The following is a 27,353-nucleotide window of genomic DNA, read 5'->3' as shown; positions in this document are numbered from 1 at the left end:
GGATGAGCATTAACCTTTCAAGTGCACTGACATTCCTAATGACTGGTCTGCAGGTTTCTGATAGATATATGTTGTTGTGATTGCCCCCAGCTGACACACTTCCGGGTACATGTTCGAGAAGGCTTGTTGAAGGTTGCGTCCTATCTTTTATTGTGCACATCACAAGGGAATGTATTAGTCTTCACAAAGGGATCCCACTGAAGTTGAGCGCATGCTTAAGTGCTGTGTCAGATTAGGGCCCATATGTATTTAGCACTAAAGCTTTCCTGCCTTTTCCTTAAAGGAGACGCACGTACCAAAAACCATACGTGAGAAAATAAAGTACAGATTTCCAGCACAGCTGTCCTCCCAATGACATGGGGATATGGCAGAGGGAGGGGGAGGGGTCCGCTATGTGTGCATGGGAGAAAGCAGGATTCATGGGACATCTGCTTCTCTCTCTCTCTCTCTCTCTCTCTCTCTCTCACACACACACATACTCTCTCTTTCTCTCTCACTCCCTCTCTCTCTCTGTCTCTCTCTCTCTAGTTGGTCAGGAAGTAGACAGAACCTTCACTCCACCCCCGAGCATGCACTGCCCAGAAGTCATCTGCACCTGCAAAAGGGATGTCATGAATTCCTTCCCCTGTCCCCTTCTTAGAGCAAGGTGGGAGCAGGGAAGGAATTGTGACTCCCTGTAGATAGATGAAACCCAGCTCCCTGGACCAGAGCCCAATCCAGCCATTTAAAAGAGGGCTGGACCACACCTGGGCCTATACAGGGCTGCTAGTAGGCAGCTGGAGAGGGAGGGCTGTAACAGGCAGAGCCTCAGAGGGGAAGTCACACTGGAGTGGAGCTAGCAAAGGGCTCAGGGGAGCGGCCCTGCGACTGCTGCTCCAGGAGGGGAGCAGAGCTGGCCAAGGCTGGGAGGCCTGCAGGAGCTGGAGGGCCAGAGACCCCTTGGAGGGGTGGCCCTGAAGCCTGTCACTGAGGATTGAGTTCAGACTGTGTTCTGCCTGTCTGATAACCTCTGTTGTGAAAATAAACCTCCTTGAAAAGCCGAGCGTGGCAGCACATGGTTTGGAGCCAGGGAGACGCGACAGCCCTGGTGACACTCCCATTCAGAAAAATTATGTCTTCTGTACGTGACAGCGAGGCTCAGGTTGGTCTCGCTTTTAGCTTTTGCCGTTCCAGTGAAGGACTTACAGAGAAATAGGATTTCTCCTTAAGCATTTTTTGTGTGGGAGTGTTTCATGGGAGCTCTTTGAAATTCTCAGAGGTTCAGATGGCTGGAATTAGTCCCTGGGGAGATGGATTAGTGGGCAGAGGGCAGGTGAGTCCTCAAAGGTGCATGACAAATGGATCTACCATGTGGTTCCCCAATTTATGACATGGATATCTCCTTATGTATACATATCGATACACACACGTCGATACACTTCGGGGAGAGGGGGTAACTGCTGTCAGTGTCGATACGCATTGGGCATGCTTGGTGGTTTTTGATGACCTTCGTCTTCTAAGTGCTGCATTTATTTAATTGGAAGAAAGTGGCCCATAATCAATAAGCGGGATCCTTTTAACCTTAATCATCAATCCCATATTAATGAATGTGCAGCTTTTTAATCCTCCTAGTTACACTGTTTTCAGTTTCTCAGTGTATGGCAAAAATGGAATGAAATGCAAATTGATAGAGTGGTTCCCTGTATTAATACCACAAGAGCATATTGTTGCTCGTGTCTGTTTGAAAGTTCCGAGAGTGCAATGCACGGAATGAAGTCACTTTGCCAATACCAGTATTTTGCTACTAACCATCATCCATTCTCAACCTGTGACTCAACATGTCCAAGTGTAACGTACAATACATCTGCCCAGGAGCAAATACTTTGTCTCTTCGGATCCTGATGCTTCCCAGAATGTAGTGTACTCTTAGGGAATCCAGGTAGGGAATATTTTGAATTAAAGTGAGGTTGTAGCAGCTGGAAATTTCAAATCAGATTACCCTCATGCTAAGAGTAATAAGGCTTATCAGGCCTAATTTTTAAACCCATAAGCAGGTTTGGGCCTGGTTAGTACATGGACGAGTGACCACCTGAGAATAATGTTACTCGTTGCTTTACTTTGCTGGCAGTGGATATTCTTCATGGTGATTATATATTTATTTATTCTTTATTTTGAGAAATGTTTTATGTATATTTGTGGCTTGCTGGAGGATGGTTCTCTATAGTGTTACATTCTGTGGCTTGTGCTATGCAGGAAGTCAGACTAAAAGGGTGACTTCTATCCTTAAAATGTGTGAAAACCACGTTAGACACTATTCAGTCAGAAGGACTGATACAGCCTCTACCAACTCCTCTGCTCACTTCCCCCCATCTCAGTCTTGAGAATAATTATTTTTTCTCTCTTCTTCTTGAGAACTTACAGCAGTGAAGGGATTTATATTAAATTTACTGGCAAAGTGCACCACCCAATACAAAAACATTTTGCAAACTTCTAAGTCCAAGTCTACCATTTATTATATGGCAGGAGTCCGATCACAGTCACACAACAGCTTCATTGACATGGAATCTGCACCACCTTTTCCTCTTGGCCAAAGAGGCTCAAGTCATGTACGTACACAGACATACTGCTGTACACTGGGAGTTCACCTACGGAGACCCTTGCCTAGCCTACTCTTATGATTTGTTACCAGTGGGTTAGTCTGGTTAACTTCTGCACCGGCAAGCTATAGACAAGTCACCCAGACTCACTTACCTTTCAGGGTCTCCATTCCCATTAACCCATTGTTGGTTTGACTCCCAGCTGCTCATCTTCTCTAACCTGCAACAGAACCATGTTAAAGCAATATACATCTTTCCTACTATGGTAATGCAGGAATGAAAAGCCAAACCTTGCAGCTGCCGGTCCTCGGGGAGGTGGTTAGGGACGGGGGTCCAGGGAGCGGGTGGTCAGGGTACAAGGAGCAGGGGGGGTTGGATGGGTTGAGGGTTCTGAGGGGGACAGTCGGGGGGCGGGAAGTGGGAAGGGGCAGGGGCCAGGCTGTTTGGGGAGGCACAGCCTTCCCTACCCTGCCCTCCATACAGTTTTGCAACCCTGATGTGGCCCTAGGGCCAAAAAGTTTGCCCACCCTGCTATAGGTAGAAAGCACCAAACGGCAAGAAATTCCCCCCACCCCCCACTCCCCAGGTGAAGCGAGATAAGGTGTACTAGCGCACCTCCTCTTCCAATGCCTTCCTTTTTCACACCCCGTGCTTTGCAGCACGTTGGGCTACCCCCATTTGCCATCGTTGCCTATCAACTGCCCTTCTCTCCAAATCTTCCCATTTCATGTTGAGGTGCTTGATGTTGTTCAGAACTGATTGTTTCCATGTTATTCGCGGTCTTCCTCTCTTTCTTCTTGCATTTTCTGGCTTTGGTTCAAGGGCGGTATTTGGTAAGCATTCTTTTTCCATTCTCAGCACATGTCCTAGCCACGGATGTCTTCTTTTGTAGATTATGTGTGAGAGGGTGCCTTGACCAGCAATTTTTCTGGCCCAGACGAATTGCTTCTCAGAGCTAGAATTACAGCACTCGGGCAGATTGTCCCCCTGGCCCCGGTTCCATGTGTGGAGCAGGGCCAGAAACGCAGAGTGGGAGAGGATGCAGACTTTGCTCCCTGGGCTCCAATTCCCATGCAGAAGCTTGTTGGCACAGAAGAAGTGAATGGAGCCCTGATAGTCCACAAAAAGGGTGTGGCCCCACCCACCCCGTGGTGAGGGAGGGCAGTGGGGTTTGTTAAACCTCGGGGGTGTGGGCGGGCTAGGGGGGTTGAGTGGGTGATGAGAGCAGCAGTGCAGCTGGCTTGGTGGGAAGGGGATCATGGGGAGGGGGGAGTGAGACCTGTGTGAGGGAGGATAGGAACTGAGTGCTAATGCTGAGGAGGCAGAGAGTGAGCCAGGCCTAGTGGTGCTGTGGTGTAAGGGACCTGCAGTCAAGAGCAGGGAGAAGCTGGACCGATGGAGGGGGTTACTGCAGCTTGGAGGGGAGCCAGGCCTGTTGTGATGCTGCTGAAGCAGGCAGCAGGAGGGGTTTGCATCCTAGACGAGCGAAGTGCTGAGACAGTGCAGATGGGCAGGGCCTTGGCATGTGGAGGAGTAGCTGAAACAAATGAGGAGCTACAGTAAGTTACTCTGGTTTTTGCCAGTCATGTTCAGCAGCTGCAGTGATGCGATGCATGCTGAGTTTTTATCACAGCTCCCTCCCTCCTGCCCCACCCCACCTTCGCACAACCCTGCTCCCAGTGACACGGGACAGACAATCCCCCAGCAGGGGCAGTCCGCCTAGCGAGCAGGAGAGAGCTGCGTGCGCTGCGTGTGGTTATGGCACTGGTCTGTGCCGGGGTGTGCCACTCTTCAGCAGAGGGTCGCAGCTGAGGTGGGCAGTGCGGATTCACCTACCGTTTGTAAGGGAGCTTGTTCTAACTGAGATGTGTGAGACTCCCACAAAGCACGGCCTGAGCAACAATTTCAAATGAGTGTGGACGTGTTACACAGATTGAAAACCCAGTGGAAGGGCTGAAAATAAATGGCCAGGCCAAGTGCACAGAATTAGAGCTTGACGTACAGTGGGGCCCTAGTGATCTTCAGCTTGCGGTGTGGTGGTAAAGGAAGAACGGCAGGTTCTTGGTCTGCATACACAGAGGTGTCACAGCATGAGCGAAGGAGGTGATCGTCCCTTTCTACGCCCTCCAGAGAACTAGACATTATTTATTAATTAGATGGGACTTGTGAGCCTGCCCCTGCCACGTTCACATCTGTTCATCTCCGCACCAGAGAGATGTCAACAAAGAGGAGAAAACTGGGAGAAGGGCAACGGAAATGATGCATAGGGTAGAGGGACTGAGCTACAGAGAAAGATTCAGAGAACTAAATATATGTAGTTTTTCTAAAAGGCAGCTCCATGTGGGGGAATATGGTAGTGGGTTACCCGTATTTGGAGGGATCCAGGTGTGCGAAAAGGTCATAGTTAGGGATAATAAAAAAGCAAGATTTGGAAAATAGTTAGGCTGAATAAAAAAAAAATCCAGTGGTGAAATGCATTAGAACAGTGGTTCGCAAACTAGGCCTGCCACTTGTTCAGGGAAAGCCCCTGACGGGACAGGCCGGTTTGTTTACCTGCTGCATCCGCACCATGTTCCCTGGACAAGTGGCAGCCCTAATTTGAGAACCACTGCATTAGAAGATGTGTATAAGACACTCAAACGTTGTGGTCCTCATCTGTAGAAAGAGTATAATACTCCCTACCTTACAGTGGCAATATAATGTGTGTGATTCATTGCCATTTGGGAAGTATTTTGCTATATTTGCCAAAAGATGCAGTATGATCAGCTAGCTAATGCAAAGGTAAAAAGATAAGCAACTCTATGTGATCAAAGGCAATCATTCTGGCAGAGATTTCTGATCACATCATAAACCTTAAGACCAGATCCCACAATGGAATTTCAGCCTTAGATTGTTGATTATATTTTTATAAAGAATGTTGCTATCAGCTGTGGATTTTTTTTTAATGTAACCATGGGTCTCTCCCCAGACTCTCACATGTTGTTCTGCCATGTACTATTGTATAGTTCAGTGGTTCTCAGCCCGTGGGTCACTTGCAGCCCAGTCAGCACAGAGCTGTGGCCCATGTGTCATCCTCAGGGCCATACAGGTAGTATATATATTGTGTGGATGCCACCCACATAACACAGAGAGAGCTGCATATGCAGCCTGCAGTGGTAAATAGGTTGAGAACCGCTGCTATAGTTGGCCAAGCAAAGATACTCTGCTTTGAGCAGGGGGTTGGACTAGATGACCTTCTGGGGTCCCTTCCAACCCTGATATTCTATGATTCTATGATTCTATGGATGTGTTTCTGGAAGGTGCTGAGTACCTTGGACTCCCGTTGTCTACTGCTGCAACATTTTGGCATTGTCTAGCTTATGAGAGCTTGACTTCTGAGCCTTAATGCTCAATTTGTTTTCATTTAAGAGGAAGTATTTGATAAACATAGCTGAGCGCAGACCCCTATTGGTTTAATTTAATATAATGGGACAAAGTCATTCCTGGTATAATTCCTTTGACACCAGTTGATTTTCACCAGGTATAAATGTGTCCCAGTGGCACCAAAGAAACTGGTGGTGGTGTTCACTCTCGGTAAACAGCAGATCACCCGTGGAACTACCTCAGTGCCAATAACCCTGGTTTAGACAAAGATTACTCCCCCTTACACTGCGGTCCCAGTGGGAGTTAGTTATTTTCAACTACCATGAATAAATAAAAAGGAAACTAGTCACTAAGTATCATTCGAAACAAGAAACAAAACCAGGTCAATTCAGAGGGACTGATTCTTTGTTTCCGTGCACCTTGTGCCGTCATTCGTACCAGTATAAAATGGGTGTAAAACGCTGCCAATTCCCTGGTGGAAATGATGGCACAAGGCGGAGGAGAGGAGCTGAGAATCAGAGCCCCTTTTCTCATCGTATATGTTAATATTATGCCAATGTATTCTAACACATAAAGGGCCTGATTCTGATCTCCATTACACCATTATAGCTCTTTTGACTTCAGTGAAGCTGCTCCTTGATTTATGCTAATTTAAGTGAGGCATGAATAAGCACCATAGGATGTAACAGATCTTTGCAATACAGAGAAACAATGGACCAAGTTAAGGAAAGAGCAGAAGCTTTATTAATGCTGGATTTCCTTGATCTTTGTCAATTTCAAGCAGGACCGAAACATTGTATTTTCTGTATCAGTTACAAACTAGCTCTTGAGAGATGGATTTTCTTTTAAGAATGTTAAATTTATTTCCAAAACAGAATTTAAAAAGCTGGTGCAATCCCCCTCTCCATAATAAACTTACAGGCAAATTTGTCAAAGATTAAAATGACTTTTTTTAAATATTCGTTTCCCTAAGATGCATCACCCCATTGTTAGAGAGTTAAACTTATTAGAGTGATTGAGAAGGAATGCTATCTGTACCCGACAGGCAGGAAGAAACTGCAGTAGAAAAACCTACTTCCCTTGGGAGAGATCAGATATCAGACTTGCTGAGCATCAGGTCTAACCCATAAGCCTACCATCTACACCCCCATCTCAGCTTTGTTAGATTGCTGTAATCGATTACCATCTTCTTCTGACCAAACAGTGGAAGGAAGAGAGAGAGAGAGAGAGAGAGAGAGAGAGAGAGAGAGCGCATAACTGCTGCCTGCCTGCCTCCCTTTGATTTGATGGCCTTTATTCCTTCTAATTGGATAAAATAGGAAGTCACTTGCAGTCCTGTGTTGCTGGGTGTACTGATTTCACTCAGAGCCGTCCTGCAGAGGGGTGGGGGTGGGGAGACAAAGGAGAGAGGGTGTCCGTATATCAGAGAAACAGACTGTGAGGGAGGAGAGGGGGGAAAAAAGAGGAGGAAAGTGAGCGAGCGCTCAAGAAGGACAAAGAGGAAGGGGTGGGGGGAAGAAGGGAGTTACCACCCTCCTGGCATTGCGCTTCCTTTCAAACCTCTGTGCAATGATATTGTTTGCAGGGATGCTCAGGGAGCAGGCACCTGCTGCTCTGTAATGATTCAGCCTCTTCCAGCCGCGGCTTTAACACAGCAGGATGCTGTTGCTCCTGGCACTGTTACCTCTGCCGCTGCTGCCACCGTTGCTGCTGTGCCTCATTTTGCTTTTGCTTCTGCTGCATGACGGTTGTTTTCTTCGTCTCAGCAGACACCAGCCTCAGACGCTCAAGGTGAGGAGCCAGCCTTTCGCCCTGGGCTATTGGTTCACTTAATCTAACAATTTGTGCTTTGTTTGGTGCGGTGTGTCCCCCCCCCCCCCCACACCACCACCACCAGCCCCCTCGGAAGAGCTGGGATGGCTTGAGAGGCGTTGAAGGAATTATAAAAGTGGCCAGGAAATGGGAGCTAAGTAATTACTAAGCAACTCTATTTCTTGTTCAATAGGAGAGGGTTTTTTTTTATTTTTTCCCTCTCCCAGTTCAGATGCTGTTCTTGAACTTGGACTCTCTGCTGACTTCCACTGTATGACTTTTTCCAGAATTGGGCGATTTGATTTTTGCCTGTCTCATAGTAATGGACTGTGATAGAGTTAAGGCCTTTTGGAGGTGAGCTGGTTGAGATTTTTATGCTTAAATATGTCTGAAGTATCTGCAGAGACTTTTCCCCACTCCTCGACTCAGCTGAACCCTGCTGCGTCTCTTGAAGGGCTCCCCGCTGAGGACAACATGTCAGGGATGCAAACGGAGGACGGGAGGGTCCAGGGAATAGCAGGCCTTGCCGCTACTTGCTGCGTGTGCCTGGAGGCAGAGCGACTGAGGGGCTGCCTCAACTCTGAAAAGATCTGCATCGTCCCTATCCTGGCTTGCCTGCTCAGCCTCTGCCTCTGCATTGCTGGCCTCAAGTGGGTGTTTGTAGACAAAATTTTTGAGTATGACTCTCCTACCCACCTAGACCCTGGGAGGATAGGGCAAGACCCGGTGATTTCAGTGGAACCTACTGCTCTGTCTGCTTGGGTGCCTTCGGTAGTGCATACCTCACCTTTCCCAGTACCGAGCCCTGAAACCAAGGTTGAAGTAACAGTGCAAGCTGATAGTTCACTAGTGCCCTCCGAGCCTTTCCTCTTGCCTTCTCCGCATAACCGTGTCTTAGATTTTACATTGTTGCCCTCCGCCGCACCTTCCTTCCCTCCGCCCACGCTGGAGCCTGAGGTGAGAGAGGCTACCACCGTGTCTCAGGCACAAACAACAGAAACTAATCTCCAAATTGCACCAAAACTTTGTAAGTAGCAGCTAATTTTTTTCTTCCACAAAGGACTTTGATTGTTCTGTATCTTTTCCTTGCATCTGACATTGCATGTTAGGTTGGAATAAACTGAGCGAGGTTCAGGGGTGGATCACAAGCTCTCTGAAACTGTTGCTAAATAGACATGGTGGTTGTACCAGAAAGGATATTTTGTAAAGCCATATATCCTGGCCAGTTATCAAGAGGCAAGTCTTCACAAGTTATTTCATTGCATACATTATACAAAAGGCTGAATCAGTTTAATTACATTTTGATTGGTATCTTTTTCATGTAATTTAGCATGCCATTTCAGTGATCAATTTGATTTGCATTTGCTTTGAGTCCCTTATATTTGTTAATATCATTGTCCTGTCTCTAAAGCACGTCTATTTCCTCTTTCCTGTCTTGCCTTGCTGATAAATGCCCCTGCCGTCTTCCTGAAGCAGTCAGTGAGCAGTGGGAAAGGGCGACCGTACATTTGTAGCAGGTCTAAAAATTCCAGAGTTGTTAATGGAGCAATTACAATTATGGCTATTTTTTCATTCAGGGCTCATTACAGGTTGTTGGGGTTTTTTTTTCCTCCTCAAGGGTTTGACGCTGCAAAACCTTACTCATGAATGCATCCGATGAAGTGAGCTGTAGCTCATGAAAACTCATGCTCAAATAAATTGGTTAGTCTCTAAGGTGCCACAAGTCCTCCTGTTCTTTTTGCGAATACAGACTAACACGGCTGCTACTCTGAAACCAATTACTCATGAGTGTTGTCTCATCGATTTAGCTCGGATGATTTGGTTAAGGAGCTCATACATGTAGAATTGGGCCCCGAGTTAGCCTTTTACAAATCAAGCTTCTGGAGAAATTTCTCCGTGTTCATTGTAAAACATCTATTTAAAACATTGTAAAACATATGATCTATTCAACATTTCATTGTAACCTGTCAGATGGAAGCAGGTTAGGCCGGATGGCCTGTGATCTCTGTAACTCTTGTAAGTGAAAAGACAGCTGTGCTAAAGACCAGGCCGGGTATCCACAATCAAGGTCTCCAGTGGTTAAAACTGGCAACAAATTTTGTTGTAGGCTTGTTTAGGCGACCCTCTAGTCTCGACCTTTGTGCCCTTCCTAAACCACTGCAGGCTGATGACTTGGTGATTCATACGTACTTGGCCTCATCCTGTTTCCATTGAAATCAATGAGAGTTTTGCCACTGAATCCAGCTTTGAAGCATGCTCAGACTCAATGTAGGATCAGGAGCACCCGTTTACTCTTTCAGTAATCATCTTGGGTTAGTTATGTTTTATATTAGAAAATGTCATGAGCCAGATCCTCAGCTGGTGTACGTAGGTATACCTTCATTGACTTGACCCATGGCCCAGTTAGCATAATGTCAAATGATGTTCCAACGATATTGAAAGGAAAATGTAAAGATAAAAATGTATAACCCTATGTAGCCTTTTGCTTCAATAATGTATGATGGCTTGCTGTTAGATGGAGAGTAAGTTTTCTGAGGAGAAGAGTCTGATAAGAAAACACGGGTGTGCAGTCAAACAAAAGCATTATTTGCCTAGTTTACAATCAGTTGGGAGACTCTGGATTAAGTTATTGGGACCAGCTTTTGCCATGATGACAAAGGGTTTTTTCCTCCCAGAAGTAATTAGCACAGCAACTCCTTTTTGTAGCAGTATCATCGACAAACCTCAGAAGTATCATTAAAGGTGTGACAGATGTCACTGCAATCCCCACCTCTTTGCACCTGGCAAAGTGACCTAAGAACACCATCCCACTGAAATGGCTTGTGGGCTGGGGGTGGGAGGAATCAAGAGCAGCTTCTGCAATAACAGCAACGTACCACCCTGCAAAATTCAACATGGAACAGCTGGTTTGCTCTCACTTGATCACTCAGAGTCTGAAGTAAATGACTAGCTGGTGAGCAGCCACAGGCAACAAGCCATTATCTGCATTCAGATCCACTCACATCTGGGAAATAAACGGCTGTCCGGGAATTAATTTTTTTAGATAAATATCTACTAAGTGTGTTAAGGGATCTGACTTCCACATAGATCTTGATAGAAAGAAAAGAGGGGGTTGGCAATTGATTTTGTTTGGTTTGCACGGAGTGAGAAAGATTTACTGCTGCCTAAAAGCGTAAGTGTAGCAAGTTCTGAAGCTTCAAGCAGCTGCAGTTCCTTGAATCCCTGTGGAAATAAGGGTGGAAAGGCAGATTGTACAATATCTACCACAGAGTTCAAAGAGGCATTTGGTCCTGAGGTATTTTAAACTGGATTGCGAACATAATCTATGTTATGCCAGCAAAAGTTAGAGGGATAAACAAGAAACTGCATTGAAACTTTATTATTTATGAAGAGTTGTGTCAAGTGTAAAATTCTGGGAATGGTGTCTCAGAAAGTAACATCTGTAAGTTGGATTGGCCTTATGGCATCTCACCCTCTCTCCTTTTTCCAACATGACTAGGTAATTTATTCAGAAAAAGCATGTGAGCTTTCCCTTTGCATTGATACTTTTCCATCGAGGACTAAATAAGAGCTGTCATGGCTCCTATTCAGTGACTGACATATCATTTCTGAACCAGACCCTTCAGTGCACTTTAGAAGCCGTGTCTCCTCTTCCCTTTTCTATCTAACTCAGCATATTCCGTTTAGAGCTCTACCCTTCAAGGTCATAGTCTGTTGAGGGCTAATTGATTCTTCTTTATCCTGGAATCTGGGAGAGAGCAGGAGAGAGACAATCCTAGTAATTGTGTCAGCTGTGTTAGTCCCAAGACCGGTCTACCTGGTATTATTATACTTCGTGTTCTCTCAGTACAGAAATAATGTCTTTCCTTCCTTGGTGGCTCCCCATTTTAAATGGTCATTTTTCCTTTGCTGAAACAGAAAACAGAAGCAAACATTTCTAAGTGTCCACATGTGTGAGGCATGTCAGTTTCTGCTAAATTATATGTGTGAATGTTTCATTTAGGTGGGGTCTATAGAATATTATGTCTAAGACATGTAGATCTTATGAATAGGAATACAGTGCAGGAACTAAATTCTATTTTTTCTCTTTAAGTGCAATCCTGCAGCAAGGCATCACGTACTCTAATGATTATGTTTCCATAGTCCTCTAATGGGTATGTTTTCATAATAATTGTTTTGTTTATAGCTGCATAATATCTAAACTATTCCTCCCTCCTGATAGATCTTTAAGCTGCTTTCACTTTCCATTTAAATGGATTGTGCCCAAACCAATTAAGTTCTTAAACCTATTCATGTGAGCAAAATTGATAATATGCAAGTGAAGGTAGAGGATAAATTGTAGCTAGAAATCTGTGGTGCTAGCCTTGAGATCTCAGTAACTTTTGAGTTAGAGCCATGGGTTTTATAGCTTCTCTGGACAGCCACAGGGTCTGATTCACCACTTCCTTACACCTTGGCCTGAGTTTTCGTAGCCCTGCATTTTGCGTAGTCAATTGCATCAGTGCAAAGTAACCGTAAAACACTCAGATTCTGACATTGCACTAGCGAAAAGGACAGTATTAGGTGCAAGGCAACAGCGAAATGGGCCCCAGCACTCTGCACTCCCCTTGCATAGGTGTAATTGACTCCACAAGGTGGGTCAAATTCTGCTCTCAGGTTGCATCACTTTAAATCAAAAATAAATCCATTTTGCTGGAGTAGCTTAGATGAATAGATCAGCATAGCTGAGCACGTCATTTGGTACAAGATGTGGAACCTGCCGGCAGGCATCTTGCATGGCACTGCAGAGCTGCTTGAGCTCAGCCCAGGCAGGCCTCGCCTACACGGCTCCTTTGTCTTTTTATCTTTTCATTTTTATTCTCCTCCGTCAGCTCAGGTGATTTACTCTCTTCTGACGTTTCTGCCACTTGCGATGCCTGGTTTGACATTTCTGGATGAAGTGATGCCTCACTGTGCCTAAAAGCCTGGGTTCTTCATGGCAGAAGGGCTCTTCCTTGTGTCTCCACTCTTCTACACACTGAGCTGGCGTAGCCAAGTGGTCAGCCTATTGATTCCAATGAATTCTACTGCTAGCTCTGCCAGTGACTGTCGCTGTGAGCACATGACCCGTCGCTTCCTCAGTTTCTCCGTGTGTAAGATGAGGATGATAATATGTCCCTATCTCGCAGGGGTTAGCTATCGCTTGCACTGTGCATTAAAGATGGAAAGCTGTAAGTATTGTTGTTACTTGTCTGCCCTTGGCTTAGACAGCTCTTCTGATTTTCATTTCTCTGATTTCTGCCTCATATTTTACTTGTCTCCCCTTTTTGTTCCTTTCCTCAGGAGAAGTGTCAGCAAAATGATTATTTTCGGTGTTCAGGCCATTAAAAAAGCCATCTCAGACTTGAGAACAGGACCATTTAGCTCAAAAATCATCCTCTTTCCACTCAAAATAATCGATGCACCATGGCATAATTGCTGATCTAAATGGGCCTATTTTAGGGTTTGGAAAAAAAGTAAGGGTAAACTTGACTTTTAAGTGGCTTTACATCACATTGTCGATATTGTCCACATTTCTGCTCCTTACCCTGGGTTCTGTCCCCTTAACTCTTCTGGTTTTGCTGCCTCCTTCACCTCTTCTCGTTTTCCAGATTGGCTCTTATACCTCTGCTTTTGATTTTTCTTCTTCACCTGCCCTCAACTCTCCATCTCAGCCTACTGCCCCTCCCCACAGACACATACCACCACCACTTCTTGCTTCCCTTATGCAATGGTTTTCACCGGGCAGGGATTATGTAATCTGACAGGCCTGGGTGTGCTATTCCTTTCTCTTTCTCTGGTAGTACAAGTTGGGGATGCTTTTTAGGGCATGTCTACGTTGCAGTTGGACACCCACAGCTGAATCGGGCTCGCAGAGTTTGGACGAAGGGGCTATTTAATTGCAGTGTAGACCAGAGGTGGGCAAACTTTTTGGCTCAAGGGCCACATCTGGGTATGGAAATTGTATGGTGGGCCATGAATGCTCAAAAAAGTGGGGATTGCAGTGCGGGGGGGTGGGGTGAGGGTTCCGTCTGGGGATGATGGGTTGGGAGTGCAGGAGGGTGCTCCAGGGTGGGACCGAGGGGTTCGGAGGAAGGGGGGACAGGAGGGAGTCGGGGGTGCAGGTTCTGGGTGGCGCTTACCTCAAGCAGCTCCCAAAAGCAGCGGCATGCCCCCCTCCGGCTTCTACGCATAGGCGCAGCCAGGCAACTCTGCATGCCTCCCTGTCCGCAGGCGCCGCCCCTGCAGCTCCCATGGGCCACGGTTCCCGACCAATGGGAGCTGCGGGGGCAGCGTGCGGAGCCTCTTGGCTGCCCCTACAAGTAGGAGCTGAAGGGGGGACATTCCACTGCTTCTGGGAGCCGTGTGGCAAGCCCCAGACCCCACTCCCTGGCAGGAGCTCAAGGGACGGATTAAAACGTCTGGAGGGCCGGATGCAGCCCCTGGGCCGTAGTTTGCCTACCCCTGGTGTAGAGCTTCAGGCTTGGGCTGCAGCCCCAGCTCTGGGACCCTCCCTCCTTGCAGGGCCCTACAGCCAGAGCTCCAGCCCAAGCCCGAACATCTACATTGCAATTAAACAGCCCCTTAGCCCGAGGCCCACGAGCCTGAGACAGCTAGCATGGACAGGCCAGTCCTGGGTTTTTAATTGCAGTGTAGACATACCCTCAGAGGTCGTGCACAGAGGTGTGTTCAGTAAGGGGGCAGGAAGCCAGAGCTAATAAACAGCCTAGGGGTTTATTTCATGAAGGTTAAACATATAGGAGGAGAGCTCAAGAGATGGCCTCCCATTCCCAAAGCATGGATCTTGAAACAGCTGGGGCCTGATCTCATGCCCATTGAAGTCAATGGCAAGGCTCCCATTGACTCTGAAGGGTTTCAGAGTAACAGCCATGTTAGTCTGTATTCGCAAAAAGAAAAGGAGAGTGATCACTTTAGATAAGCTATTACCAGCAGAAGAGTAGGGTGGGAGGAGGTATTGTTTCATGGTCTCTGTATATATAATGTCTTCTGCAGTTTCCACAGTATGCGTCCGATGAAGTGAGCTGTAGCTCACGAAAGCTCATGCTCAAATAAATTGGTTAGTCTCTAAGGTGCCACAAGTACTCCCTTTCTTTTTATTGACTCTGAAGCTGCCGTCTCAAACAAGGCCTGTTCTGTTGACTGGCCTCCGTTACTCCAGCTGCTACTGATAATGGGGGGGGGTTGGTATGTCCGTGTGTATGTATATGCTTGACTACCCCATTTATCTACAACAGGTTACACCCTACCCTCTGGAAAAATGAGGCTTCATATGGCCAAGGGTCCAGTGAAAAAGCATTCAAAAGGGTCCGCAAACCCACCAACCCACCGTGCAATATAGAGACACTGGCTGGCTGCCTAGCATTGTAAATCCTGAGAGATGTAGCTGGGCCTCTGTTAAGCAGGTTTGGTTAAGGATATTCCCGGATACTTAGCCCTCCAATCTCTGTGTACTCCTAAAGCCCTGTCTCTGTAGGATCCAAGTGCTGAGAGGAGCTTTAGATGCGTGTAATCAAGGTAACAATACGCAGAATACAACAGGGCTGTAACGTATAAGCACACGTGCGTGTGTGTGAAACAGGGGTGGAGAGCCATAAATGTGGATCGTTCATATTAGCTACAAGTAGCAAACCCATTCAGATTTCCAAAACATGTCATAATAACATGTTTATAGCACCAGAGAGGATCACGCATTTTATTCGTTTTGTGTAGTTTTGGTTCTTTTTTTAGTTTCTCACTCCCATTTTCCCCCTTTTCATGAAATTAATTAATTGAAAAACAGTTATTCAGTTTGTATGTGCAGCAGACTAAATTGATCTAAAACCAGTGGGCCACATTCTGTGCTCGCTCGCACTGGTGCAAAAGCCCCCAAGTCACTGGCCTGTACCTGTAGTAACTCAGTGCAGTGCTTGACTCAATATTTGGTTATGTAAAGCTGATAGCATTAAAATGCGTTGTCTCTAGTCATTTCTAAAGCCCTTGCTTCTAAAGATGCTCTGTTTTTTTCAGAGTGAAGTGATTGCAATTACCCAGGTTTTAGTTTGTTGGGGAGGCTTTTGTTTATAATTGCTTGATCTGAACATTTCTTTGTAAGCCTCTTTTGTAATGGAAAATTAGGTATTTGCTCTTACAGTGGAGAACTTCAATACCCTTTTTCTCTTTATATATGCATATAACCATTTGTATTTGTTATATTAATGCATAGATAAATGTATAATCTGTAAGTATATACGTAAGTATATATTCATCATGACTTACTTATTAAAAATGGTGTCTGGGGCCATAGCACGTCATTAGTTTTTGATCAGTGGGGAGAACTGCTTAAAAATTGGTGGCATGATAAGGCCCTAAGTTTGGATTTTCACTGCAGGGGACTTGAATTCCTATCTTTCTGCACCTATTGAACTTTTAAGTTCACTATTATATTTGCAGTTTGCATTGCAGATGATATTCTTTGGTTCTAAAAAGAGATCTGCTACTTTCCCAACAGGAGACAAGAAGGCATAATTTGGCTCAGATCACGTTAATATGTATTTGTGCATTTACTCTGTGACATGGAGCTGGAATGATGTAAATGAAGCCTTCTACGTTTGATCATTTGCAGTCCTGCTAATGGAAATGCAACAATTTGCTGCAGAAACCCAAGTCTGAATCAATATCGATTCAATGAGGCAGCTGGTTCAGGGAAAGATCATATGATAGCAATCTACAGCAGACAGCCACTCTGGCTGGATGGCGGAAAAGGGCAGACAGGCCTGATAAAATAGCATGGCAGGTGATGAAGGGCTTCCTGTACGAAAAGCATATTTAATCAAGGTCACAGAGGTGTTAGGAGAAAAGGCTTCATAGATTTATTGGTTGTGATTGTAGGTACTGTACTGTTTCTGGGTGCAGGTAAAATATTTCTTTGGGGAGTTCCAGTCAGTTTATGGAAGCTGTATCTATTCTAAGAAGAAAGTATGCAAAGTGAAGAAGGGAGCATTTGGGCTCAGTCCTCAGCAGCCAGAAAGCTCCCCAGAGGTGCAAATGAGAAATCCGTCTGGCACAGGAGATTCCTTGGGTAGCACAAAGTTGATGTAACCGACCTGTGCTCACTGCCCTCCCTGCTCCATGCAGGAGCTGTGTCAGAGACACAAGGGGGTTATCAGGAGCAGAGTGGGACAGAATTGATTGTGTGGCATAGTGGCTGACTGCCTCTGACATAATTTAGAGCAGCCCAGAGGGTTACAGTTACACTAGATGTAATTTCAGTCCCGAGGCCAGCCCAGAATAAGGGAAGAGGAAAGGTGGCATAAAGCTCCTCTTTGAGTTCTATTTTACATTACTGTATCAACTATTTCATTGTATTTCCTATTTAAATGAAATAAAACTTTTTCATGTATGATTCTTTTTCTTAATATACTCCATTCTGGAACAGGCTGGCAGAGGGTTCTGAAGACTCAGATGGGTTTTGTCTTTTTGGCAGTTCATGTTTTTCTTCAGTTTTCAAGATGAAAAGAAATCAGTCATGGCTTGGTAGTTGCATGATGCCAGGTAATGCATATGAAGCTATGATCTTCAGTATGATTAGTGACATAATTCAGTTTTGCTCTGGAGTTCCCCCAAAAGGTTGGAATTTTATACTTTTATTAGTCAATTAATTCTTAAGATTAGACACAACAAAGGGGGAAAAGACATCAGGCACATTCATAAGCCTCTCTGAATGCAAAAGAAACCACCAGCCTTATAAAAAGAAATGACTTGACTCTTTTAAGGTGTTGATTAAAGTCATCATGAAGGTGCCAGAATTAGATTCAGTAAGAGAGCTTCAAGTGCATTTGTTGTTTTGGCTATGGTAATTCAGTGTCTGCAGCCTTAGTAGACACACTGGCCTGAATTCAGTAATACTAAAAGCCCTTTTCTGCCATTCTGGCAAAAATAATGTAACACCCTCTCTAAGGCCCATGAACATCGCCAGAACTATATGAAGGGGCCTTTGTGTAGCTAAGAATTGGGCCCTAATACTCATAGCCCTCTGTGTGCTCTGCCTACTCCAGGAAATGGTACCACTTCGCTCACAGATGCAGCTTTTGTTTATGCCAGTGGAAGTTTTTGAAGGCATCCACCATAGGAAAGGCAGGATTGTCCGCTACAATATAATGTGTAGGGATCTGACCAATCTAGCTTTAACTGTCCCAAACAAGGGGTCTTCCATCAGCTCCCTTGGGAGATTATTACTCACATCTCACATTCTAGGCTTTCTTGCTGTACTTTTATTTGCTGCAGTTCATATAAAATACCACAGCACACTTCAAGGATTGTTAGACATGCTTCCAATACCGTTAAACAATGTCAATTGCGGGTAGCTTGTGTAGTTGTGGTATGGGAGGGATGGAAGGCATTGTAGTTTCTGGGTGACGAATGGGTTTCCTATGTGAATATTTTGTTAGGGAGAGGATTAGAAATAAAAGAGGAGGGCCTGGGAAGGACTGAAAGAAGCTTGGGGTCACTTAGGCACAGAGAGGACAGCAGGAGAGAAGTCTCCTTCTGCCTGCTGTGGATGGACCAGGGAGAGATGAACAGGAAAAGCTTTGGCATTTTAAGATGTTGGCGAATAGAGAAGAGACAATGTGCGTGGGAGAAATGAGGGAAGACAGGTTTGTCCTCTCTCCCTTGTAGAAGAAAGCAGAGAAGATCTGGCCTTTGGTGCCACAGACACCCTGAGATCAGTGCAGGGCTCTTTGCCCCTGCATCAGCCTCGGACCCACTCCTTAGGGTTCCCATGGTCACAGCTGGCTCTAGGACATTCTGCAAAGGGGCACAGGTGTAAAAGCAATACGTTCTCTGGATGTACTGTGAGTCTGAGAAACTCTCTGCTGGGCACCCTCGAAATGAAGGGAAAGAGGCCCAACCTCCCCGGCCTTTGCTACCGCATGCCCCCTTCATCCCAGGCCTGCCCACTGTGGGGACTACGTGGATCCTGAGACCCATGGACAGCACCTCCACCATAGAAGAAAGTGACCCCAGAGTGGCCCCTTCTGCCGGCAGATCAGAGCACCAGGTGGCTCTTCATTATTAACCCCTTCCTGTCCTTTCATTTGAAAGTCGTCGTGCTTTCTGGATGCCACCTCAACAAGTTTCACAAATCCAACCATTCTTTTGTGTCCAGACCTGCTTCGATTCACTTACAGTGCGAATAGATGTTTTCAGGTTACCAATAACAGTAGTCTCAATTTGTAGCTGCTTCAGCCATGTAATTTTAGATATATGGCTGTGTACATATCGTTTGTTATTGCAAAGAAAGGCCATATTTCAGGTTCAAAGAGACAATCAATATGGTAGTGCACAGAGTCTATTTTTCAAAGCTAGTTAACTGAAAGATACGGTATAATTCCCCCTTTGCTTTATAAAACAGTCTGTGGCCAATAAAGCCAATATATGGGCTGTTGAACAAACAGGTCCTAGTATATGGCTGGCAACTTCTCCAGGTATTCTTTCTTGCTAGCTTCAAGCTTTTAAATTGACCCTGCCATGGAGATTAATGGAGGTTTCTTTGGATCGGTAGGTTGCTCAGTAACTTTATAATTTTACTACTTGCCGGTAATCGACAGTTTTCCATTTGCCGCATTCTCCTTATGCCACTGTGAAATCTGAAAGCAGTATTTTCTTTTTTGTCTGCTGTGAGTGGAGGCAGACCAGTGGTAGCAAGCTCGGGAAGTAGAACGCTGTCTTAGTAGCTGTGGTTTCAGATGAAATATAAAAGCACTTACATTGCTAAGTGGGGAGGTTAGCTGGTCAAAGAGGGACTTGGTAATATGGGGGCAGAGGAGAAAGAAAAGAAACGTTTATTTTCCTTATGTTCTGTGCTGAGATTTGACAAATGTGGAGTCTCAATAAGTTACGGTTCAAAAAGCCATGTAGAATGTAAATAGAGTTGTCGCCGTTCGAAAGTTAGCATGTGCCAACCATCCAGGTATGCCCTCTCCTTAGAACGGAAAATAATGGCGGCATCTCAGATACCTCATTGTGGTGACTGTCAGTGAATTCTGACCCGTTCTGGATGTTGGTAAATATTGACTCATTAATGCTAACAGCCCTATATACCTGCCATTCTGTTGTTGATTTAATTTCCTATATTTTATTTTTTTCCTGTAATATTCTCCACTTTAATTGGATAGTAATCTATATTCTATTGGCCATTATCCCGCCAATGATCTTGTGCGCTATTTTAATTGGGTGAACTTTTTGTATTGAATACCCAACTGGGGGCCCAGCGTTGCTTTTGTGTGACAACTGCATGGTGCTGAACTCAAGTTCATTACAGAAAGGTACAATGGATATTTTGCTGAGTGATTTTTTTTTTAACAAGGATCACATGAGGACAGGGTAATAGTGCTAGCCGAAAAATTAGAAAGGGATCAGAAGGTTGAATATTAGGAAAAACTTTTTCACTAGGATGGTGGTGAAACACTGGAATGCGTTACCTAGGGAGGTGGTAGAATCTCCTTCCTTAGAAGTTTTTAAGGTCAGGCTTGACAAAGCCCTGGCTGGGATGATTTAATTGGGGATTGGTCCTGCTTTGATCAGGGGGTTGGACTAGATGACCTCCTGAGGTCCCTTCCAACCCTGATATTCTATGATTCTAAGAGAGCCACAAGAATAATTCAAGGCCTGGAAAACCTACTTGGGAAAGATTTGAGAAGTTCAATCTAGTTTATCCAAGAAAAGGTTAAGAGGTGACTTGATTACAATCCAAAAGTACCTACATGAAGAGAAGATTTCAAACAGTATAACAAGAACCAGTGGCTGGAAGCTGAAGCTAGAAATGCATGCTAGAAATAAGTCATAAACTTTTAACGGTGAGGGTAATTAACTCATGGAATAATTTACCAAGGGATGTGGTAGACTCTCTAGCACTTGGAATATTTAAAACAAGACTGGATGTCTTTCTAAAAGGGATGATGTACTTCAACCATAAAATTCTGCCTGAATTCTGCGTGAAATTCTCTGGCCTGTGTTGTGCAGGAGGTCAGACTAGATGATTATTGTTGTCGGTAGCTACCGGTGTGGTGCTCTGTTCTTGTTCCATGATGATAACAGTCGGCTGCGTGCATGTTCCCTCTGTGTGCTGCCCCAGCTCTGCGCAGATCGCTAACACAACAGACCCCAAGAGAACCCCCAAAAACCACAGACTCTAGTAAGGTACGAAGGAACCCGAGCCAGGTTTATTGTCAAACGAAGCACAATAATAGTTCCCTATAGACTCTACAGGGCATACTACGAATATGTGCCCCCGGCAATGGACACAGCTCAGTCAGTGGCGGGACACTCCACTGTCCCCTAGGCTGGACAAAGATGTGCGCTCCAGGAAGCTACTTTTATACAGTTGCAGGACAGATTACTCATCATAGTTCAAACGAATCTATCCATCATGTTGTCCTTTTGACCCTGTCTTTAAGATGCACCTGCCAGTTCCATGTTATGTCTGTGAAGTGTTCTGATGCCGTCTTGGCACAAGTTCCTCTCATTAGCCCTTATGTGTGTGTGTGCACGGGCCTCTAACAACCTTTTCTTGCCAACTTCTGTGAGTGGGGCCTGCCTCTGGCTCACAGCCCAGCTTTGCTTAACACTTCCTGGAAGTACTTTGGTTCAGGCTTCAGACCTCAGACTGGGCCTCTGATACAAGAATTTATGTTTCTGGGCCTCTTCTTACTACAATTATAATAGTCCCATCTGGCCTTGAAAATTATGACTCTACAGTGGTCTTTTGGAAGTTGACATCTCTCCTTTGCTCTGATATTTCAGACCATGTAGATATGATGACAGTGTCTGGGGACACTTTTCATTTGTTAGTAACAGTAAACATAAACCAAACCATGAGAGCAATGTTTTCCAAATGTAAGTGGACGATAGTGGCTGCTTGGTTTGGGACTGAATGTGATCCACTGATCGGTGTTAAGTTGTTAAGGTAGAATAAAGGCAGAATTCGAAAGGAAGCATGTGGAGAATGGGTGGAGCAGAGAAACAATTTCCCTCTTAGAGCTAGTAATGTTAGTATTAGTAACACAGCAGCACCCTGAGGTGGCACTGGATGCTCTGTCATGTTAGGCTCGGTGTACGTAAGCCAGCTCTCATATAGCTTATGTAATAAGAGAGACTCCCTGACCCAAAGAGCTTTTGATCTAGATAAACAAGCTGCACAAACAGGTGGGAGGGGAAGCAGGTGCCACAATTTGCCCAAGGTCACCCAGTACATCATTGTCAGAGATGGGACTAGAGCCCAGGTCTCCGGACTCCTAATCCAGTGCCCTATCCCTTGAACCAAACCTTTCCTTCTCTTGCTTTTTATTATTAGTGAAATTTTGCATGAGAACAGGCTCTTTTTGTCTTCAGCATCATTGGCTTCTCATTCCTGGCCTGAAGTACCCATTCTCTTCCTGTGAATGGCAGTTGCGTGCTGTGGCCGTGATTGCGAGGTAACCATTGGAGAACTACGGCCGCGTGAGGAGTGAGAACCACGTCATCCACATACAGCCTGATTGCTGGGGCACTATGTGGATGAAGTGAAGGGATGAGGAGAAAGTGAAATTCACCACTCCCAGGTTTGGCACAGAGCACGGGATGGTAGCGCAGCTCATCTGCGGTCACTGCTCCAGCCTTTAGCTCTATGTCAGTGGGGATCCTGGAGTCTCTCTCCTCATTTACACCTCTGACGGTCTTTGTGGAGGGAGCATGCAGACCCTTTCTGTTCCTTGCACCATCTGGCCCTGTGTGCAGTGTTAAATCAGTGTTTCTCAAATGCAGCCACCAGAGGCTTTTCTTGAAGCCACAGCCTCTTGGGCAGTGATGGTGGGGAGGAAGCTGCCAGCAGGGATTGGGGCCTGCCCTCATCTGCAGCCACAAATGCCAGAGGAGCAGGCAGCTGATGTGAGTTCCCCATCTTCCCAGGGGTGCTGCGGCTTGGGCTTCCGGCTTAGCCCTGGGGTGGCAAGTGCCAGGCTCCGGCCACAGGGCTTCAGGCTCCATCCCCCAGCCACGAGGTTTTGGGCTCCAGTCCCCGGCTCCCCTGTCCCCTCCCGCCCCCCCACCCCCATCGCCCCTGGCTTCCCTACCCACTTCTCCATCCACAGCTTAATTTGTCCCCCGGCTTGCCAGGGCTGTGTAAGTCTGCTGTGAAAAGCAATATTTGTAGTTTGTTAATATCACTTTTCACTGCCTCCCAGCTAGCTGGTAAGTCTCCTGTGAAAAGTGCTACATACAAATATACATGTATCAGTTTTCACAGCAGCAGCCTTACTAGCTAGCAAGTCTTTAAAAAAAAGCAACTGAAAAGGCAAAAGAAACAAACCACACTCTAGGCCACCAAAAAAATTCTTGTGATAACCCCTGATTTAGATGTTGTGGAGGGTGCTGTACAGCCTTCTGTGCCACAGGTGAATTTTGCCCATCGCTGTCTCCAGGGAAGGGGGTTGATACATCAGTGACTCAGCAATGAGCGTGGTTCAGTGTTTTCCACGTGGTATCAGTGAGGTGGTACTAGCACTTTGTGAATGGACAGACATGTACAGCTGGGGGCTTTGAGGGTCACTTTTAACAGTCTGTTGGACAAGGCCGTTTTCTCGCTGGAGGGGGAAAGGTGGATGATCAGTAGGGCCCTACCAAATTCAGAGCCATGAAATCTGGTCTCCCTCCATGAAATCTGGTGTTTTGTGGCCTTTTATCCTACACCATACAGATTTCACGGGGGGAGGCCAGCCTTTCTCAAATTGGGGGGTCCTGACCCAAAAGGGAGTTGCCGGGGGATCACAAGGTTACTTTACGGGGGAGTCGCAGTGTGGCCACCCTTACCTCTGCGCTGCCTCCAGAGCTGGGCGGCCGGAGAGCGGTGACTGTTGGCCGGGCGCCCAGCTCTGAAGGAGCCGTGCAGAAGTCAGGGTTGCAGTACCGCAACCCCCCCACAACTACTTTTTGGGCCAGGACCCCGGCAACTACAACACCGTGGAATTTCAGATTTAAATAGCTGAAATCATGACATTTATTATTTTTAAAATCCTATGACTGTAAAATTGACCAAAATGGACCATGAGTTTGGTAGGGCTATCCAAATTTTGGTAATGGATATCCAAATGGTCCTTTAATTATCATGGATAAAATGGCCCACAGTTCCTACTCGTGTAAAGTTTATCTCCTTGTAATGGGTGGATTAATGCATTAATATAACTTAGAAGAAGCCACTGAAAAGTCAGAATTTGTTAACTGTCACCACACGGGTACCACACATTTTCTATTCCAAGTAAAGTTGTGGTAAATTCCAACCACGCTGTCTGGTAACTGAAGGTAAATGGAGACCTTTTAATTCTGAATAATGTAAATTGCTCTTTATTTCAATGCTGACTCCAGTTTGCATTGTAAAATAATGCACTTCAGCTGTAAACTAGGCAGTTTTCATAATAGAGTTCAGCATTCAAAGTGTCCTCCACCTTTCCAGTTATAGCTGGGCCTTGGATGTTAGGGAACAAGCAGAACCTCCATAACACCATCCAGAGTCTAATATTTGTTTTGCTAATGTAAAGTACAGTGAGTTCCTTTCAGATCAGTGGTTTGCATGGTGAATGTACATGATGTATCATAGGGGTGCTCAGAAGAGGGGCCGATCTAAGGAATGGCATTTTGCGATGAGTGCAATGGGAGACTGTGGCTTAGATTTTTGCATTTTAGAATCTCCCTCTGCTTTTCTTCCTGTCCCCTATTATCTTAACAAATGGAAAGTAGGAGAAAAACTGGTTGCCTTTTAAAATTCTGTAACTGTTCTGAGACCAGCCTGTGGTGAAGGCAATGGGCAATGTGAAAGGTTGGCTTTTGACCCATTTCTTGTTCAATGAAGGAAAAAAAAAACTTTAGTCAAAGGGGAGCTGAGAAATGGCCTCATACCTCTGTTAATTTGCAAGCAAAGCTTTAGAGCAATCTATCCCTTTGTGAGCTTCTATTCTGATCACATGAATTATCTCAGCCAGTACAGCCAGTGCTTCATTTTCTTGCCCTGAACTAGTCCTTGCTCTTAGCTTCAGACACATGCCGCTTGATATTCTCAGCGTACACAGACGTGGTGATCGGCTCTTCCGTACAGTTGAATACAGTACAGGATTTTTGAATTATGCATAAGCCCATAATATAGAGGACAGCACTCCATAGCTACTATTTGGGGTGATGATGGGCGGAAGGGGGAGGCAAAGTAATATACTGCCACTTTTCATTTTTTATGTGTTAGCTGGGTTAAAAGCAATCCTTGAATTGCACCATTTTTTTCCCCTGCCTGACTATTTAATCACCTGAGAGAGCACCAGCTAGAGTTTTGTGGTAAGATTTATTAGGCTCCAATCTGTCAGCAAAGTGCTTCCTTCAGTCGACCATTGGGAAGGAGCCCAGATTAGACTGTTAATGGGCTTCAGTCTGGAAAAAATTAGTGACTGATTGAAATGTCACAGTAGCGTTGGCCCTTTGGGCTTGTGCGCTAAATGGTACTGAGTTCCTGGAGAGATTGTTTTTGCTTAGGATGTTCTTGAGCTGCTCACTGCCTGCCCCAGATGCAGGATGATACAAGTGCTTTTTCTTTTTCCTTGCAAACAGTGGAGACAATGCTAAGGCTTGTCGCGTTTGCTTTGCGCAGGTGGAGGGTCTTGCTGCAGCTTTTATGAAGCTTTATCCTGCATCTCAGCTTTGAAAGTTCTTTTGGGGTTATAGTGTTTGTGGCATTATTTTATTATTTATTATTTGTACTGTGGTAGCAACTAGGAGCCTACTCATGGACCAGGACCTGATGGTGCCAGGTGCTGTGCAAACTGAACAAAAAGACAGTCCTCACCTCACAGAGCTTGCTTTATGCTGCTGGCTAATGTTCAAATTTGAAAACAAATAACTACTTTTTTTAATTAAAATGACAAATTACCAGTGAATTCTATTATAGTGTTAATAAGAACCTGCTGCTGAATCTTTGTTTAAAGGAACCACATGCCACATTCCAGTCTCTGACCGCTTTTCTTGTCAGTTTCATACCAAGAAAGATGGTAGGACTGGTGGGTGTGGGTGTGTGCGGCGGGGGGTGTAGGATGAAAAATACTTTTTAAGCAATGCACAAAATTTGACATTAAATAATACTACTTTGTGCTTCCATCCAAGGAGTTTAAATAGTTACACTATTATTAGTGAGGTGACCCTCATAACAACCCGATGAGGTAGGTAAGCGTTGTTATCACCTTCCCTGTGTTACAAATCGGGAACATGAGGCACAGAGAGATGGTGCCTAATGTATGCAAAAGTTTCCCCTCATGTTGGGTGGCCAGACTGAGATACAGAGGGCCTGGTTTTCAGGTTTGCTGAGCAGAAACAAGTCTAATTGCCCAAGTCTATAAAAAGTGTCAACCAAGTGACTTGGCCATAGGTACCCTGAAAGTCTGTAGCAGAGCTGGGAACAAACCCCAGGTCTCTTGGCTCACAGTTCTATACCTCAACCGTAAGACCAGCCTTCCTCATAGAATCATAGAATCATAGAATATAAGGGTTGGAAGGGACCCCAGAAGGTCATCTAGTCCAACCCCCTGCTCGAAGCAGGACCAATTCCCAGTTAAATCATCCCAGCCAGGGCTTTGTCAAGTCTGACCTTAAAAACCTCTAAGGAAGGAGATTCTACCACCTCCCTAGGTAACGCATTCCAGTGTTTCACCACCCTCTTAGTGAAAAAGTTTTTCCTAATATCCAATCTAAACCTCCCCCACTGCAACTTGAGACCATTACTCCTCGTTCTGTCATCTGATACCATTGAGAACAGTCTAGAGCCATCCTCTTTGGAACCCCCTTTCAGGTAGTTGAAAGCAGCTATCAAATCCCCCCTCATTCTTCTCTTCTGCAGGCTAAACAATCCCAGCTCCCTCAGCCTCTCCTCATAACTCATGTGTTCCAGACCCCTAATCATTTCTGTTGCCCTTCGCTGGACTCTCTCCAATTTATCCACATCCTTCTTGAAGTGTGGGGCCCAAAACTGGACACAGTACTCCACATGAGGCCTCACCAATGTCGAATAGAGGGGAACGATCACGTCCCTCGATCTGCTCGCTATGCCCCTACTTATACATCCCAAAATGCCATTGGCCTTCTTGGCAACAAGGGCACACTGCTGACTCATATCCAGCTTCTCGTCCACTGTCACCCCTAGGTCCTTTTCCGCAGAACTGCTGCCTAGCCATTCGGTCCCTAGTCTGTAGCTGTGCATTGGGTTCTTCCGTCCTAAGTGCAGGACCCTGCACTTATCCTTATTGAACCTCATCAGATTTCTTTTGGCCCAATCCTCCAATTTGTCTAGGTCCTTCTGTATCCTATCCCTGCCCTCCAGCGTATCTACCACTCCTCCCAGTTTAGTATCATCCGCAAATTTGCTGAGAGTGCAATCCACACCATCCTCCAGATCATTTATGAAGATATTGAACAAAACCGGCCCCAGGACCGACCCTTGGGGCACTCCACTTGATACCGGCTGCCAACTAGACATGGAGCCATTGATAACTACCCGTTGAGCTGACAATCTAGCCAGCT

The 27,353-nt window shown here is 45.6% G+C and overlaps 2 protein-coding genes across 16 annotated transcripts in view; both read left to right on the top strand.

The window, feature by feature from the left end:
• NRG1 (neuregulin 1) overlaps positions 1 to 27,353 on the top strand; it is a 763,523-nt gene that overhangs the window by 620,552 nt on the left and 115,618 nt on the right. For 2 of the 15 annotated variants that reach the window (XR_007356891.2, XM_048851610.2), the window contains exon 1: positions 7,981 to 8,778. The exons of 10 other annotated variants lie outside the window; for them this stretch is intronic. Coding sequence is in view for 4 of the 5 variants with exons in the window: in XM_048851610.2 (XP_048707567.1) it covers positions 8,136 to 8,778 (643 nt within the window). In the remaining variant the exon portion in view is untranslated. Of the gene's footprint in view, positions 1 to 7,977; positions 8,779 to 27,353 lie in introns of those variants that run through there. 3 more of the 15 variants (XM_048851611.2, XM_075128907.1, XM_048851612.2) reach the window with 2 other exon arrangements.
• Positions 7,490 to 7,829, top strand: LOC142072241 (uncharacterized). The gene has a single exon (XM_075128910.1). The coding sequence runs from the start codon at positions 7,599 to 7,601 to the stop codon at positions 7,770 to 7,772; it is 174 nt and encodes a 57-aa protein (XP_074985011.1). The 5' UTR covers positions 7,490 to 7,598; the 3' UTR covers positions 7,773 to 7,829.

Source organism: Caretta caretta, chromosome 5 (genome assembly GCF_965140235.1).
Source record: "Caretta caretta isolate rCarCar2 chromosome 5, rCarCar1.hap1, whole genome shotgun sequence".
Taxonomy (NCBI): Eukaryota; Metazoa; Chordata; order Testudines; family Cheloniidae; genus Caretta; species Caretta caretta.
This window is presented reverse-complemented; position numbering and strand designations above follow the sequence as displayed.

What these genes read in the sequence shown, in the direction of transcription:
- LOC142072241 (XM_075128910.1), top strand. Translation starts at nt 7,599, where the DNA reads ATGCTGTTGCTCCTGGCACTGTTACCTCTGCCGCTGCTGCCACCGTTG.